The sequence below is a fragment of the Triticum aestivum genome, chromosome 2A, assembly GCF_018294505.1.
Source record: "Triticum aestivum cultivar Chinese Spring chromosome 2A, IWGSC CS RefSeq v2.1, whole genome shotgun sequence".
Taxonomy (NCBI): Eukaryota; Viridiplantae; Streptophyta; class Magnoliopsida; order Poales; family Poaceae; genus Triticum; species Triticum aestivum.
In genome coordinates, this window is record NC_057797.1 from 103,273,780 (window position 1) to 103,292,377 (window position 18,598).

The 18,598-nt window shown below is 45.0% G+C and overlaps 1 protein-coding gene and 1 pseudogene across 1 annotated transcript; both read left to right on the forward strand.

Annotated features, from left to right (window-relative positions):
* Positions 1-10,597: 10,597 nt before the first annotated feature.
* LOC123184923 (dirigent protein 5-like) lies at positions 10,598-11,197 on the forward strand. The gene is made up of 2 exons (XM_044596960.1): positions 10,598-10,957; positions 11,057-11,197. The coding sequence occupies exons 1-2, from the start codon at positions 10,598-10,600 to the stop codon at positions 11,195-11,197; spliced, it is 501 nt and encodes a 166-aa protein (XP_044452895.1).
* A 5,795-nt stretch (positions 11,198-16,992) lies between these two features.
* Positions 16,993-17,131, forward strand: LOC123038473 (uncharacterized; annotated as a pseudogene).
* Positions 17,132-18,598: the final 1,467 nt, after the last annotated feature.

Below are 18,598 nucleotides of genomic sequence, written 5' to 3' on the forward strand. Positions count from 1 at the left end.
GTTTGTTTTGTTTTCTTTTACTTTTTCTTATTTTTATTTTTTGTTTTCTTTTAGTTCCTAATTATTTTGGTTTTTATAAAATACCAAAGTGGCACCTAAATTGATGTTACAAATTATGTCACAACCAAAAAAAGTTTCATCCCAAAATAATATAGTTTAGTATTTTACAAAATATAAAAGGCATTTAATTAATGGTTTTAGCTACTAATTTAATTAGTTTAGTGCATTTAAACATTTTATAAAGACTTGGTTTCTCCACCAATATATCTTGTGAATTATTTGTCACAATAAGGACATTTTAGTTTTGACTTTTGAAAACTTTAATTGTTTGACTTGTTTTTGAATTTGCATTTTGAATCGGCTTTGAACTAACGTGAGATTACCAACAGTAACGGAGGTGATGTGGCATTATTAGCAGAGGTTCACTGTAGCTTAATTACCCAGGCATCACAACCGTGCACAAACCACGGTTGGAGAAGCCCGGCATCAGCCCCCGGGCCAGGGTCAGCGCCACCACCGTAGGGGCACCCACGCCTCAAGTCCCCTCCTATCCAGGTGGACTGGAGGGGACATGGCCCAGTGGCTACCGATGGCCATGGTCGAGCAATCAACTCAGACGACACCACACCCGAGGCCTACGGCACAGATCCAACTGCCGGCACAACGCTGTCCCGACCACCATCGCCACGGTCCTTCATCAACACCATAACGAAAAGACGCCCCCAATCGAACCGCAAGCTCCTACCTTGACCGGAGCGGAGGCGGCCCAGAGCCGTGCACCGACTCTAGGGCGACCGAACGCCGGACGCCGCGCGAGGAGGGACGAGCCCCGGGCAGGAGGACTGCATCAAACTCCCGCTCCGGAGGCCAATCTGTGTTGCCGTCCAACTACCAACCAACGCACCTGGGGGGAGGGGGCGGATGCCGCCCCATCAGATCTAGGCATCCCGGATCCAGATGGGAGGCCGCCAAGGCAGTCCGGCCGCCGAGCAGCCGCATCCATGGTGCCAGCCCCGCGCCCCCTCGGCTCTCCACGCATCGTCCCGCCACCACCTCCTGAGGCCAAGGCATCAACTGTCCACCCGCTGACCTGCCTCCACCTGCCGTGAGAAGAGCCACCAGCTACTTTGCTGCCAGCAGCCGTCGTCCGACACCCAGAAAGCGCCAGGCCGCACCGCCCACAACCCGCGCTGCAGAAGCACACCACGCGCCAGATCCACGCCTCCAGAGCTCGCTCGCACGATCCGCCACCGTCCACACCGCCCGACATGCTGCCACCAGCCAGCGGCCTCCAATGCGCCCCAGCCGGAGAGGAGGCCCGCGTCGCACCTCTGCTTACGGAGGATTGAGAGGGCCCCGCTGCCGCCGTCCCGGGCGAGCATTGACTGGCTAGACCCTCTGGCGGTGGCAGGAGAGGAGGAGGGAGGGTGGGGAGCTTGGCGGCGGCCGCCTAGGGTCCCCTCCCCGCTGCTGCGCGGCGGCGGCACGGGAGGGAGAGGGAGGGAGGGTCGAGGATCTTTGTTTGCTTCTGCTTCACAGTCCAGAATTAACGGACCCTCGCTTCCTTCAACCGTCGTGTAGATTTCCTAGTGAGGAATTTCTGTTCCTCCTCACTCAGTGTCTCCACACCCATGTGATCCAGTGTCCATGTCTTGATCTCTGGTTCACACTAAATTGTTATTTGGCCCCTTATATTCTCAATCCTTGGACAAGGTTGGCATGTCAGCAGCAATACTACATCGAAAAAGGAAAAAGTGATGCCGAGACATACTCGTACGGTTAAAATTTGATTAGCTTTTATATACTCTGGAATGAAAGAAAGAATCGACATACGTTACTTTGAGAGTTAATACCACTATTGGTACATAAACTTGTAGGGGTGGGAACAGTTTCATACAAAAATTAAAAAACCCCACAAAACTAGTCCTCCAACTTGACTGCTGTAACAAATTCATACAAAGCAGCTGTGGATGCGACATTTGGCATGCCACGCTGGATTTTGGCACACGCCTTACTTTTACAAAAGCCCCCTCGCACTCTTTGTATTTTACAAAAAGCCCCCTCGCCCTCTCTCTCTGCATCGATTCCCCATTCGTAAATCCCTAGCTCCTCCCCTTTGCCGTCGCCCTCTCCGCCGCCAGCCGTCTCTGCCTTCCCCTCCGACGCCAGCCGTCTCCACCGCCCTGTCGGCCTCCCTCTCCGCCGGCAGCCGTCTCCGCCGCCCTGTCGAGATGAGCGGGAAGCAGCAGGCAGGACGCCGTGGAGCAGGGGTGTCGTCGTCCTCAAGCCACCCGCTCCCGCTCAATGGATGTGACCTCGCCGGTGCCGACATGACGAAGGACGGTGAGCCTTGGGCGAAAATCACCAGAGAGGTGCGCTACATGGATGTCAATTTCTGCAAGGTGCGTGTCCCCCTTCCGCTCGCCGATTTGCTTTGGATGCCCATGAATTTGAGCTTCCTGATGCTAACATTTGATTTGATGGCCATGGTAGGGGACTGAAAACCTACCCGAATTTGACTGGGGTATACCTATTTCCTCTCCTGATGCTGCTTTCAATGGCACTGACAAAAGTGACCATTGTTGCCACTTACTGAACCCTGCGGGAAGAGTTTGCTCTGATGGATATGACTATGGTCGTAGATTTCTTGTTTGTCCTCGTGAGGTTAGTCAAGTGCCCAACTTTTGTTTACAAAAGTGTGTTGTTTATCTGTAGTTGTTAGAGGTTGATGTGACCAAATTGTTGTACTAAACAAATTGGTTTGTTTTGCAGGGTTATGATACATGTGCTTATCTGAAGTGGGTGGACAAGGAACGGCAGGGGAGACCTAGGCAGGTGATTGGCAAACTTGCTGAAGAGAATGTGGCTCTTCAGAAATTTGTGTTTGACAAGGATGCTGAAATTATGAGGCTGAAGGAAGAAAGGAAGGCCATGATCATGAAGCACAAGAAGGAGATCAGAACTAGGGATAGGAGGGAAATTTGGTTAGCCTGTTTGGTCTGCTGCTCTGCACTGTTGTATGGTGTTGTAGCACTAGTGATAAGAGGTGTTGTGTAGTAAGTTAGGTAATTTAGTATTTGGCATGATTTGAGAGGTGAAACTATTTGTTATTAGTTGCTACTTGTACTGATTATATGAAATCAGTGGCTACCTATTATCTATGTTCAGTGTTGTAAACATTCCAAACTAGAATCAGTGGCTTGAAATGATGTGGCTTGTACTCATTTCTATGTACTTAACTGAAAATTCTCTTATTTGACATGAAATTAGTGGCCACTTTACTTAACTGAAAAATTCTGTTGCAAAATTCTCTTATTTGACATGAAATCAGTAGCTTGTTTACTTAACTGAAATCAATGATTCTCTTATTTGACATGAAAATTCAGTTAACTTAAGCAAAGTTCAGTTAACTTAAGCAAAATTCAGTTAACTTAACAGTGCAAATTTCAGTTAAGTTAACCATTTCGAAGGGGCCCAGGGATCTTCAGGTAGTACAACTTGGCATATTTGGCACAAAGTGAGCACCTAGTACATTCTATTTTAGGATGTGTGCACATGGGCACAACATAAGCAGACAACCTATAGTTCAACAGCAGACACACATGGGCAGAGAACATGCAGTTCAACAACACTTCAACACCAGATTGCCATAGATAACTTATATGCCAACATATAGATCAGCATACCTAACTACTCTTCTGCACCTCTTCTACATCTTCTTCACCAGCAGTTCAACATGGGCAGAGAACATGCAGTTCAACAGCACTTCAACACCAGATTGCCATAGATACAGCAGTTCAACATGGACTGCTCAAAATAGATAACTTATATGCCAACATATAGATCAGCATACCTAACTACTCTTCTGCACCTCTTCTGCATCTTCTTCAGTTCTTGAGCTGTTGCAGGCGGATGGAGCGGCGCACCTTCTTCACCTCTTTCTTCAGCGGCGACTTCTTCTTGTTTTGCTCTGGCTCCTTCACCTCTTCTTCTTGTTCAACCTTCACCTCTTCTGGCAAGAGCTCGATGTCCGGCAGGAGCTCGACGTCGATGGGCATGTTTCTGCCACCCTCTCTGGTGACCGGCGCAACGAGCACAACCTCGTCCGCATCCGTGTCGTTATCACTGATGACAACAGCCTCTGTCAGGTCGTCGTCAGAGGCGTAGTCCGCAGGGTCGACTGGAGCAGGCAGCGCGAGCACGACGCCGACGACGTTCGCAGGGTTGTCGTCGAGGGGGACCGGGGCCAGAGAGGTGGTGGAGCGGTACATCCACCACCTAGCTCGCTGGTATGGATCCACACTGAGCGTACCCTCACGCATTGCCCAGACGAGGAAGGACGGCGGCAGCACTGTGAGTCCTGTGGGGAAGGCACATGCCTTCTCGCCGTCCGTCAGCTGCTTGGCCAACCCGCGCACATGCATGAGCATCATCTTCGGGGTGGGGAACCAGGTGCAGACTTCTCGAATCTGCGCGTGGAAGGACTGGTCGTTGCCGGCCAGATCCTCTAGTGCGAGCTTCCAGCCCTCGATGTTCGCCATGGCGGCGGTGGCCGGCGGTGGTGAGTGGGAAGAGTAGGCGACGCGGTCGGTGTGTGGGGAGTGGTGAGTGGGGAGCGAAGTGGTGAGTGGTGGGCGGAGCGGTGGGTGGCGTGGATTTATTGATGTGGTGGGTGGGAACGCGAACCGTCCAGAATGGAGTGGGCGTCTCTGTGAAGAGTACAAGTAACTTTGTGCATCTAGCACTAACAAGTTCCTACTCTTACCGCATTGGCATTGCACTCTACTTCTCTGACCACATGTCTTGGGTTCGAGACCCAGGCTAGCATTTTTTTATTTTTTTATTTTGGGCATCTCCAGCACACAATAAATGGAGCAGTATAAGTAGATGGAGGTGCAAAATTCAGTTAGTTCAAAAAAATCCGCACTGGCATGGAAAGTGGAGGTGCAAAATTCAGTTAGTGCAAAAGTGGAGGTGCAAAATTCAGGAAAATGGAGAAGTACAAGTAGATTACTCCATGTAGCACTAACAAGTTCCTACTCTTACCGCACTGGCATTGTACCCTACTTGTCGAACCACAGGTCCTGGGTTCGAGACCCAGGCCAAATTTTTTTTTGTTTTTATTTTTATTTTTTAATTTTGGGCGTCGCCAGCACACACAATAAATGGAGTTCACCCAAATTCAGTTATTTCAGTAAAATGGAGTACATGTGCTTCATCACCATATTCAGTTACTTCATACATTCACCAAATGCATAAAATTCAGCACAAAATTCAGGAGTTCAGACATTATGAAACAACTCAAGTATATTGTCTGTCACCAAAAAATTCTAAATGTCATTGCCACAAAATATAAATTATGAAAAATGTCTTGCACTCAAAAATGCTGCCATGAAGTTCAGACATGAACTTCTACAGTTTAGCATGAAGTTCATTTATGAACTAAACAGACATCTAACTGTCACCCCCAGGTGCATTTTGAGAAACTGGAATTTCTTCAGTTAAATTGAGATCAGGTATTGGCTCCCTTGCTCCATCTTCACCAAACATGAGCCTGTATGCTGGATAAGTGCTAGCTTCCCTCCTGTCTCTCCTCCCAGCCACTCCTCTGCCTATTGCTCTACTCCTAGAAGATCCTCCTCTCTCTGTAGTGCCAGATCTCACTGTCTTTCCTTTCTTCCTTCCTCTTCCTCCAGTTGCACTTGACCCTGGCTCATCTGGATGTGGTACTACTGCAGCTTTCTTCCTTCCTCTTCCTCTTCCCCTCACACTTGTTGTGGCTGTGGTTGTGGTTCTTCTGGGAGGGATAGAATCCCTAGCTTGCACCACAAAAGCAGACTCTTCAGGAAGTGGCCCGGGAGGATTCCAAGTGCTCACATATGCCCTCTCCTATGCAGGATCACAAAATGTCAGGAAGATATAAATGAGAAAATGAAATGCAGGTACAAATTAAGAGAAAGACAGTAATATTAAAAGTGCACCTCCTGGCCTATGGTGTAGACCATACTGCTTCTGTCATTCATAGGATCAAGCCTAGGATCAAGTCTTGTTGGCATAATATCCTGTAGTCAAAAAAAAATCATGTTAGTAACATAACTGAACTTAAATGCAGTTAACTGAAATCACTGTTCAAAGTCCTAATTCAGAGAAAAACAGTTAACTGAAATCCCTGATTTAACCTGCAGAATTGAAGGATCTCCAACTTCATCATCATCTTCTAATTGAGCTTCCTGTTGCCTCATAAACTTGGCATGTCCTCTCTTGTTGTGGTCAGCACTGCCACACACTGAGCAATGCATTGCCACTCCTTTTTTGTTGATGTAAACAGTTCCATCTTTCTTCTTCTTCTCTTCTGGTGTCTTTCTCCTGTTCTTTGCTGGCCTGCCCATTTTCTTTGTGAAGACTGGAGGGTGGATGGGAATGCCATTCATCTTTTCCCAGCTTTTCCTGTCCCTCATAGGCATGATGTTGTGCCCATATGCCTTCAGATAGTTTTCTATGCTATAGCACTTGTGAACCAATGTTTCAGGGTCAATCCTATCACCTCTACAACAGGCAATCACATGATTGCAAGGGATGCCATCCAATTGAATTTTTTTGCAATCACACGTTCTTGCTGGAATATCCACAACATACTTGTTGTTGCCTGATTCAACACCATAAATGCCAAGTCCTGAATGTGTTGGAAAGCAGTTATCTGAGTACTCTGCATTCTTGTCCAGTTTCTTCCTAATCTTGGGGCAGATAAGTCCAGTCCACTTTTCTGAAGCTTCTTTGTACTTTCTGTCATGCCTCACAGTAATTTTATGTGTTATGCATTCTAGCATTGATATAACACACAATTCTCTTGCATCCAAGATGTAGCTGCAAGAGAGACATAGTAAAGTGTTGTCAGAACTCAATGACACTGCAAGATTGTGTTAAACATAACTGAACTTGTTTGCTACAAAAGTGAACTAACTGAAGTTTACCTGTTGTACACCTCTGACATGTTGTTCAGCAAGATGTCACACTTGGGGAAATCTCTGAAGTATGCTTTCACCCACTGGTTGGGGGGCTTGCCATCCAACCAATTATATGCCTCCAAGTTCTATGCCCTCAGCTTCTCTCTGTTCAAGGTCCACTTGTCCACATTAGTTGACCTAACAATGGCCCACAACATATTCTTCAGTGTTTCTCCTTTGAACTTCTGGTGGAAGTTTTGATAAAGATGTCTAACACAAAATCTGTGTTCTGCATCTGGCCATATCTTCTCAACAGCATTGATTAAACCCTGCAAAATTAGTTCATAAACATGTGAGACAACAACACCATATGGAAATATGCAACATCAGCATGTTTGGACAAATGGAACACACCTTTTTCTTGTCACTCATTATAGTGAAAGGGGAGGTGTTAATGATGTTCAAATCATTCTTCAAAGTGGTGAGAAACCATTCCCAAGAGTAAGTTGACTCCACCTCCACCATCCCCATTGCAATTGGAAATATGCAATCATTGGGATCAATCCCAACAGCTGTAAGTAGCACACCCTTGTATTTGCTCTTCAGGTGACAGCCATCAATAAATAGAATTGGCCTGCACCCCCTCAGGAAACCTCTCTTGCAAGCATCATAGGACCAATATAGTGAAGATAGGTGATCTTTTGGAAGCAGGTCACCTATTTCCTTCACTTTGGTTGTGCAAACAATGAATTTGCTCCCTGGATTACTTCTCCTCAGTTCTTGTCCATAGTCCCACAACTGGCTGTATTGTGCTTTCTCATCACCATGTATGATCTTAAGTGCAGCACTCCTGGCCCTGCCAAGCTTCATTCTCACTGGATTAAGCTTGAACTTCTGCTGAACTTTTCTTTCAAATGTACCCAAGTCCATGCTCTTGTTGTCTCTGAACTCATCCATAAATATCTCAGTCAGGTACTTCACTGTCAAGCACTTGGAATCCCATGTTTTCTGACAGGTGTGCTCTCCATTGTACTCTCTGATGACAATGCTTCCTGTTCTATTGTCTCTAGATGCTTTCAACCTCCAAAGGCAATCAGGTTGACACACACCAATGAATCTCTCTGCCTCATTTCTAGCTTTAATGATTTTCACTCTGTTTTTGACTGTGTATGAAGTGACTGCTTCCCTTAGCTCTTTCATTTCTCCAAATACTTGCCCAACCCTGAAGATTGGGTTGCTCATGTCCATTTCTGCATTGAATATTCTGAATGTATATTTCAACTTCTCCAACTCATCTTTTGACAGGTTGAGCTCATCATCATCCAGTGGATCTTCCTCCTCAAATATCTCTTCCTCTTATTCATTGTTGTCATTCAATGATTTGTCCACATTCTAAGCAAACAAATCATCATCTCCATCTTCACAATCATAGTCACTCTCATAAAAGTCTGAGTCGGTTTCATTCAACTCTTCTTCTCCATCATTGTTTTCAACTGCATTATCTGCATTGTCTGCATCTGCATCCTCTCCTTACATTGCATTCTCTGCATCATGATCTGCCTCTGCATCCTCTCGTTCCTCTGCATTCTCTGCATCATGATCTGCATCCTCTCCTTCTTCATCCTCATTTCCATCTGCAGTTGGGCATCCTTTTAGTATGATTTCAGGATATAAGGTCTGAATCTTGTTCTCCTCACCAACTAACAAATCCAATGTCTTGGCTTCTCTGCTGGACCTCACCATAGCAGCTATAACATCTGGATTGTCCACACAAAGCAGGCCATCACCATAGTCTTTATCTGGCAAAATCCAATACACCTTGATTTGAGGGTCTATAGGGTCATAGTCCATCCTTGCCAAGCAATACTTGATCATCCCCAGTGACCATGTGTCTGAATGACAGTAGTCAAAAGCTTGATGACTGCACCAATGTAAGAGAACTTCATTTCTCTTCCTATGCATTCCCCCAACAAAATCCCATTGTGCTCAAACTCCAATGAGAAAAACTGGCTAGCTTCTCCATTTGTCACTGCAATAATTGACACATTAAATTTTCAGTGCACAACACATTCAACTATAACTGAATCATAGTTTCAACTGACAAAGTACAGTGCTCAAACTCTAACTGAATCTGTACATGATTTTCAAACAGAAATATGCACTGAATATCAACTAAAATACCACCCTTTCATCACAAAACAATAGTAAAAATGCTGACTTTCATCTCAAAAAAGCTTGTACTTTTGCCAAACAGAGAAAGTAAGCATTTTTCCACTGAAATATCGACTGAAAGACCACCCTTTCATCACACTTTACGGTGCATTTACAGTTCAGTGCAACAATAGCATATAATCTCTGAATATCTGAACAATAAAATCACATCAACACATGACCCCTTTCCTCTCTGACCTAAAGGACCCCCCTTTCCCTATATGCTACCCAAAACCCTAGGTCAAATCCCCTCACATTGCCCTTGATTGACCCCCCCTGAATTCCCCAAATCAGCATCAAGAAACCCTAGACAAGCTCATGGAAAGTACTTCCCCTACGAACCCTGGGGACGCACACAACCAACCCTAGTGAGCAGATCGACCCAAAATTCACACTACATCGGCATGATTGGCCTAAAAAACCTAACCACTCCGCCGGCAGGAACAGGGGAAGCAGAGGAGAAGGCAGTGGAGGCAGAGGAGGCAGAGGAGTGCTTACCATATTCAGGAGGCCACTCGTCGGGTTCCCTACGCCGCGGCTCGATGGCGCCGATGAGGCCGACGGCGGCGTCGCCTCGCAGGAGCAGGAGCAGATGAGGAGGAACAAGGGACGGGCGAAAGAGAAGGGAAAGGTTTTGGAAGGGGTTTGCATCGGGCCCGACGACCAGGGGGTTTTCTGTCGGAGGTATGGTATGGACTGCTTTGCGAAATTGCTAAAGCGCGAGGTTTTTTTTTGTAAAAACACGCATCGGGCCCGACAAAGCCTACCTGGCGCGCCACGTGTGCAGTTCGGGCTGGCTTTGTATGAATTTGTTACAACAGTCAAGTTGGAGGACTAGTTTTGTGGGGTTTTTTAGTTTTTGTATGAAACTATTCCCACCCCTACAAGTTTATGTACCAATAGTGGTATTAACTCTTACTTTGACGTACCAACCATGCGCTGCCTCTCTGGGCATTGCGTCCGTTCCAGTGAACCAACTAACTTTATCCCATGAACGAATATTCTCTGATCCAAACTAAGAAACGGCAGTTCATGTGTGTGGCTTTTGGAAGCCGACCTAACCTGGGACGCTCGTGTGCACCTCATCGCGAGGCTGACGTCTGACTGCCCAGCAAGGGAAAATAATCGGCTGCCCAATAGCAAAGATGCTTAATCGTTTTTAGGGTTTGCTTTACCTTGTTATATGGAGCTACCCACCGCGCAGCCGAATCAATTATAAACAAGATTGGTCACTTGAAGTGCAAGAGAGCTTAGAATCTAAGTTACTAAACTGAGTACTTTTAGTACGCATGCCCCACGGCTCCATGCAGGCATGCATGCACCTCTATAAATAGCATGCACAAGTCGAGCTCTCAACACCACCACAACACGACCTGCCAGGCACTACATCTAGCTTGTCGATTCTTCGGAGCTTACACTCGGTAACAGTTGGTCTGTCAACGATGCAAGGCCTCGCGCCATCTTCCAAGCTGTCTCTGACCGTCGTGGTCGTGGTGCTTCTCCTCGGCATGGCGGGCGCCGCCCACGGCCTGACGAGGGTCGTCTCCAGCAGCCCCGACGAGCCGTGCATGAACATGACGCTCTACTACCACGACATCCTCTACAACGGCAACAACACGGCCAACGCGACGACGGCGGCGGCCACCAAGCCGACGGCGCTGGCCACGACCTACTGGAAGAACAGCACCTACTTCGGCGCGCTGATGGTGTTCAACGACCCCATGACGGTGGGGAAGGCGCTGCCCCTGGCCGGGGAGGAGCCGGCGGCGCGTGCGCAGGGGTTCTACTTCTACGACAAGCAGGAGTCGCTGACCTCCTGGTTCGGCTTCTCCATCGTGTTCAACTCGACGGCGCACAAGGGCACGCTCAACCTCGTCGGCGCCGACCTCATGGGCGACGCCACGCGGGACTTCTCCGTCGTGGGCGGCACCGGCGACTTCTTCATGGCGCGCGGCGTCACAACCATCCGCACTGACGCCATCGAGGGCCTCTACTACTTCCGCCTGCAGATGGACATCAAGCTCTACGAGTGCTACCTCTGACTCTGACGATACAGCATGGATGCATGCCCTGTGTGTGTGTCAATTGATGTGCTGCTGATGTTGTTTATGCCTTTCCATATTTTTTCTTTTGTGTGTGTGATGGGTTGCTTGTGTATCATTGCCGCATACGCCCATAAGTATCTTTACTGTTTAGCAAGATTGATCGGTTTGTAAGTGTTAGTTCAGGAGAGGTATCTCTTCTAGAGAACTTTTTACAGATTAAATTTGTCGGTGTCACATAGTCTCACGACTCTACCATAACATATTAGTCACGGAGCATTCCAAATGAACTGTTTAAAAGGAGACACGATATTAGGGATTCTCCCGTGAGCCCTTGATCTGTTGAAGATTCATGACCATGCAGTTATGTATGGGTTTTAGTATTGCTATGTGCTCTTTTGTATTCACTCTAGCACGTCAGCACGTCTGACATTTTTGACCTATGTCTTCTGGCCAGCTTTTGCTTCCAACATCACTTCTCCTCTCATTCGAATAGTAGTTATTTTCCCTTAGGAAAATACAATTTGGTTCCTGGTTGTATGTACACCCTATATGAAGATTTCTTTTAATAATTAAACAAAAAATTAAAATAGTTCAGAAGCTTTTTTAGAATAAACTTAACTTACTTTTGTACTAGTATATAAATTTCCATGAAAAAACCCAACGTTGACTTTGCATCAAAAAAGACAAAATTTATTTGCTATTATAGGTCACTATTCACACTATTTTGACCAAAATTTTGTCTTTTTTGAAAAGAAGTCAAAGGGGGATTTTCTTTTATGAATTTTTTCTCACAAGTACAATGTAAGGTCAAGTTTATTTCAAAAATATTTTTAGAATTTTTGTTGAATTACTATTTTTTCCATATAGGGTGTATGTGTCCCCATAGACCAAAAGTTCCCCTCCTTTTCCCTCACACCTATTTTTCTCTCCCACCAACTAATACATACATCGTGAATTTTTTGGAGACTGATATCTTTTGAACCATGAATCTGATTGGTGACTTTTTTTTAATATCTAAATAGTTCGCATCAAAAAATTTAAAATAAGACCAATATTAGGTACATTTCAAGTAATTTTATTTCACTGATTCCAAATTACATACTTCACTCAACTAAAAAATATATTTCATAATTAGTGTGAGATTAAAATATGAAATCAGAATACAACTAGTATATATAATGTGACACTCAAATATGAAACTGAAATTGCACATTAGCTTGTTTCACAAAAATCATTTCACTTTTCACTTTAACTAGAACATAGATTTCACTTTTCATTAGCTTGTTTCACAAAAATCACATATATTTCAATTGCACATTTTTGAAATAACATATTTCACTTTTTAAAAAAGAATTATTACACATTTTTAATTAATCACGTTCACAAGTTGACATTTTAGTTTCATATCTGGGTTAAATACGTTTCTAGTGAAATAGGTTGGTTTCACATATTTCTATTGAAAAAGAGTTTTTCTTCACATTTTTTAGTGAAGTAGGTTTGTTTCACATATGAAATGTGAAACATTGAAATTTAAAAGTGTTTGAAATGTATCAAAGATTGGTCTTATTTACAGGTTTTGGCGGCAGGAGTTCAAATATATAAAAAAATCAAAATCAAACATTTGATTCAAAAGTTATGAGTCATTTAACAATTTTGAATGAAAAATAAAATGTAAGTTTTTAGTGGAGAGAGAGAACAAATAGCTATGCATGCAACATACTATCTCCGCACTCTCTCCCACCTTTATGTAAAAGGCTGACACAAGTACGCATGCAAGGACAAGTGCTACAGAACAATCTGACACACCATCGCTTTGTGTTGTGCTGTATTGACATTTTCCAATGTAGTATTGAATAAACAATGCTAAAAATCTTCCGCAGCGCTCGGATCATGATGCATCAACGAACGGCCAATGCAGGCACAGGGAGGTCCTGTCCATGGTAGATTTTCCGCTTCGGATATTCACTCGGTCGTAGTTACGTGATGGTGTGCAATGTGGGTACAGTCGGATCCCGCTATACATAGTGTTGATGGCTATATGAAACCGCCACGTCATCTATAGTCACTCATATAGTAATATGGGTTATAAGGTTGGCTATTATATTAGTAATTTTTTCTACATTCTCTTTTTCTCTTTCGTCACATTTATTGTATTTGCCTACAAGTACGTATATAGTTAGACTCTTGCATGAAAGACCATTCCCTTTAGTTCTTCACATCTATCTCCTCCACATATGCAAAAGTGTCATGTAGACGACCTACAAGTCTACCATTGTACTTGCTCTAACCGGCTGCTGCAACACCCCATCCATTTGGTCTGGTGGGTAGCTTAATTAGGACACACGCAGGGGCATCGCCTCCTTTCATGATGGGGCATCAGTTGTGGTCTATTGGTTGGGGAGGAGCTAGTCGAATAGGTGTGGCTCAACATAGGTGCCCAGTGTCCACCGTGCAAGCATTTTGAGAGGACCACGACAATATTTGTTGCAGTTGCAAGCTTCGGCGGCTATCCCGACATGTTGGAATGTCCGTCTAACAAAGAGTGGTGGAGATCAAAAGTGAGGGGAATGAAAGCAATCACCAAGGTAGGAGACATATTCGACACCGAGGAGACGACTGGGCTCATAACCACTGGTCCTCCCATTGATGAGGAAATGACACCTTAGGCAGTATGAATTGAACAATAGCATGAGGGTAGGGATGGGCATGATCGCGATAACATTCAGTAAGGTCCTGACTTTTCGCCCCGATTACAAAGAATATAATAATTTGATGACAACTATGGATCACTATTTGGTCCATCCGAGTGCCCCGCCTTGTCTTGGGAGCTCATGTACATGCAATGCCCCCTTCCCCCGCTTGTGACGAATCTACATCGAGAGTTATGATGGGATGACTAATCATGATGAGTTCCTAGCTAGCTACCCCCACACGCACCACTGACGTTGCAAGTAGCGGCTCTTGCGAAATGGCCAAACACTCCATGTCCAACAAGACGATGTCTCATGAATCTTACTTGGGGCTTTGTTTGAAATGTAAGCCAACTAGGTGATATGTTCGGCAGCAACTTCCAGAGTTCCTTGTCTCGACTAGCCTTTGAATTTTTGTATCTAGTAAGGCCCGAGGAGGGGCTGAGTGATTCCGTCCTCAGATTCACGTAGACGAAGGAACACTATTATCAACATCAAGAAAGACACCATTATCTCCATTTTCATAGAAATGTGAGTAGTGGGAACTACATCCACGCCCTAACTAAATGGTATACACAAAATGTCAGCAAGCTGATGAAGAAGGACGATCTTGCAATTAAGGTGCATGCAAGGATGTTCCATTCTCTCTCACATGTATGTCTTAAGTATAAAAGGTTCGCAACTAAATTTTTGTGATTTAGATGATTTTCCTTACATTAGAATTATGTTTTTGATATTTATAATAATAATTTGAAATCATGGCGAAAAGACCTTTCAAACAAGATCGGTATTGGATATATATATTAAACTTATTTATATTTAGTTGTTTCACAAATTGATTGAAATAAAATTTGCAAGTGATAGCAACTATTAAAAAGGATTTTGTTCCTCCTCACTCAGTGTCTCCACGCCCTTGTGATTCCGTGTAAATGTCTTGATCTCTGTTCCCGCAAAAAAAAAGTATTGATCTCTGGTTCACACTAAATTGTTATTTGGCCCCTCATATTCTAAATCCTCGGACACGGTTGCCATGTCAGCAGCAATGCTACATCGAGAAGGGAAAAAGTGATGCCAAGACATACTCGTACGGAGTATATTACAATTTGATTAGCTTTTATCTATATCTATACCTACTATTAAAGCAAGGTGATATTTTTGGTTTCGTCCCGTTTAGGCCCAATAAACAACCAACGCGTAGCCCGTTAAGTTTTAAAAAAAGCTCTTTCGTACCTATTCTGGGTCATTGGGCCTTTGTCATGTTTGTCCATCCACAAAAAAGAAGTAATTCCAATAGGATTCAAACACACAACCTCGAGTTCAAAAAGGAAGTCATGAACAACTCAGCTAACTCACATTGTGCATACAACATAAGGTTGTCTCTTTATTAAATACTATTACATCGCCCTCTTAGATACAATCCATCCAATTTATATACACCATCTGAGGGATAATGACGCAGAAATATGAAAGGGGAGAAAGACTAATAAAGGAAAGAGTGGCTAATTAACTACACAGACATTTAAAATTAATAAGAAAGATTGATTGACGTAGAAATAAGCAACGACAGAGAGGCTAATAATATACCTTCTATATATGTGGTGGGCTGCTATTAAACGGATTTCAGAGGGCCAAACATTCTATATGTGTGTAACAAATTCATGGCATTTGCCTAAAAAGCAAATTCATAAGATATCCTCAATAATTTAAAAAGGGGCATTCCTGAGACATGCATGCTGCATATTTTAACGAGAGGGATCACATTGTGATGCCCGATCAATGAAATGGAAAAGGTAGCCAGAAGGGGACGTACGAAATGGGGAGCTAATGAGCGTGCCGGGTTGAAAGTCTCAAGAAAAAAATATCAACAGGGTTTTTGGTGTCGATCATTTTAAATTGAATTTTATGTTTGTTTCTGTCCTTCACACACATGTATTAAACTACTACAACGTAAAAGCGAGAATAAAATTATGTAATGTGGTTGAGATCTCAAACGCGATCATTCGCCAACTTATGCATCTTGGCCAGGCTTATGTGGAATGTCAGACGTGTAGTTGACAATGTGACTATCATCAATAATGGTGACAAAGAAGAGAAGTGGTAACATGGATAAGGCGCAAGGGGTGAAATTTGTTTTTCCCGTTACAACGCATGGGCTCTTGTGCTAGTACTTTGAAATGAAAAAAAAGAATCGACATACGTTACTTTGACGTACCAACCATGCGCTGCCTCTCTGGGCAATGCGTCTGTTCCACTGAACCAACTAATTTTATCCCAGCAACGGATATTCTCTGATGCAAACTAAGAAACCACAGTTCATGTGTGTGGCTTTTGGAAGCCGACCCTGTTAGAATATATTGTATGTATATACGGTTGTGTATGTATAAAACCGTATATACTCTTGGTGTTTTGCGTGCGTGATCAACTTTGTAATCTGGTAGTTAGGTTTAAGCTTCGATCCTTATCTTGTAGATAGCTAACTTGAGGATCAAGCCTAACCAACTATCGAATCTTGTAAACCCTAGCCTATGGCTATATATAACACGCAACGCGTCCTTGCTAGGGATACGCTTCAAGCCATCTTTCATGGTATTCAGAGCCTATCTCCTCTAAAGCACATCTCTCGTAGCCATGGCATCCTCAAGCTCCTCTGTCGCTGCGCCTGCCCTCATCCCTATAGCCGACCGACTCCATTGCTCCAACTTCCTGGTATGGCGCGTGTAAGCCATGGCAGCCATCCGTGGGGCGCAGCTCGTCTCCTACCTCGATCCAGATCGGGAGCAGCCGGAGCAGAAGCTCCGCGACAAGGACGGCAAGCCCACGGACGCGCCCAACCCTGCATGCGACATCGACAAGGCTCGAGATTCTCAGGTGTTGAGTTTCATCTTCAACTCCATCTCAGCTCCTGTTATGGTTCAGGTTGCACACTGTGACACGGCGACCGAAGCATGGGCCGCCATCAGGGAGATCTTCATCTCCTAAACTCAGGCGCACGTCGTCAACACCAGAATCGCCCTCTCCACCACCAAGAAGGGCAACTCGATGATATCCGAGTACATCGGGCGCATGAAGGTGTTCGGTGATGAGATGGCCTCGGTGGGCAAGCCGCTCACTGACGACGACATGGTGTCCTACATCCTGGCGGGACTCGACTATGACTATGTGTCCTTCGTCTCCACGATCTGCGCTCGCACCCAGCAAATCAAGGTGAGCGAGCTCTACTCGCAGCTGATCAGCTTTGAAAGCAGGCTGGCCATGTTTGAAGGTGGAGGGCAGTCCTCCCACTCCTCTGCCAACGCCGTGTCTCGCGGCGGACATGGTGGATCCAACCGCGGTGGTGGCCGCGGTGGCAACGGTGGCCGCAATGGAGGCGGACGTGGTAATGGAGGCAGCGGACGTGGTTGCGGTGGCGGCCGCAGCAATGGAGGAGGCCGCAACGACTTGCCTGAGGTCTTCTGCCAAATCTGCACCAAGCTGAATCACACGGCCATGGAGTGCTATCGTCGTTTTGATGTCTCCTTCAACAAGGAGAAAACTGCAGTAGCCGTCAACACCAACTCTTCCTACGGGGTGGACACGAGCTGGTATGTGGACTCAGGTGCAACAGACCACATTACCAGCGAGCTCGACAAGCTCACCGTCTGTGACAAGTACAATGTACATGATCAAGTAAATGTGCCAAACGGTGCAGGTATGAAGATTTCCCATATAGGTCATGCATATGTTCGTACCCCTACTCGTAATCTTCATCTTAAAAATATTCTGCATGTGACCAAAGCCACTAAAAACTTGATCTCTGCTCATCGTCTAGCCAATGACAATCATGTGTTTCTTGAAACTCATCCTCATTTTTTCTTTGTCAAGGACAAGGCAACGAGGAAAACCCTCCTCCACGGCAGGTGTAGAAACGGGCTCTATCCCCTATCATCAGCTCCAATAAGCTCGGGCAGACATGCACTTGGCGCCACCAAGATATCTCCATCGAGGTGGCACGATCGTTTAGGACATCCATCTTCGGCAATAGTTCAACATGTTCTTAGACACAATCAAATTTCCTTTTCTAGCAAAGAGTTGAATAAAGAGGGAGTGTGTGATGCTTGCCAACAAGGCAAGAGCCATCAACTTCCCTACCCAAGTTCTAGTAGTATTTCAAAAGCTCCTTTAGAGCTAGTTTTCTCTGATGTATGGGGGCCTGCCCGAGATTCAATTAATAAGAAAAATTATTATATGAGTTTCATCGATGATTTCAGCAAATTCACATGATCAGAAGTTTTCAAAGTGTTTCATGAGTTTCAAGCACTAGTTGAATGACTTTTTGATCGCAAGATTATCACCATGCAAACGGATTGGGGCGGTGAATATGAGCGCCTCAACTCCTTCTTTCATCAAGTAGGGATCACACATCACGTATCATGCCCACATGCCCATCAACAGAATGGGTCAGCCGAGAGAAAACATAGGCACATTGTGGACGTGGGTCTCTCACTTTTAGCTCATGCTTCCATGCCCTTAAAATTTTGGGACGAGGCTTTTCTAGCTGCCACCTATCTTATCAATCGTACTCCTAGCAAGGTGATTAATCTTGACACTCCTCTCGAAAAATTGTTTCATGAAAAACCCAACTACCATGCCCTACGCACCTTTGGCTGTGCATGTTGGCCAAATCTCCGACCCTTTCATGCTAAGAAGCTCGAGTTTCGCTCAAAACAAT

What these genes read in the sequence shown, in the direction of transcription:
- LOC123184923 (XM_044596960.1), top strand. Translation starts at nt 10,598, where the DNA reads ATGCAAGGCCTCGCGCCATCTTCCAAGCTGTCTCTGACCGTCGTGGTC. An exon ending in TCTACTTCTACGACAAGCAG is followed by an intron (nt 10,958 to 11,056) that starts GAGTCGCTGACC and finishes ATGGGCGACGCC; the next exon opens with ACGCGGGACTTCTCCGTCGT.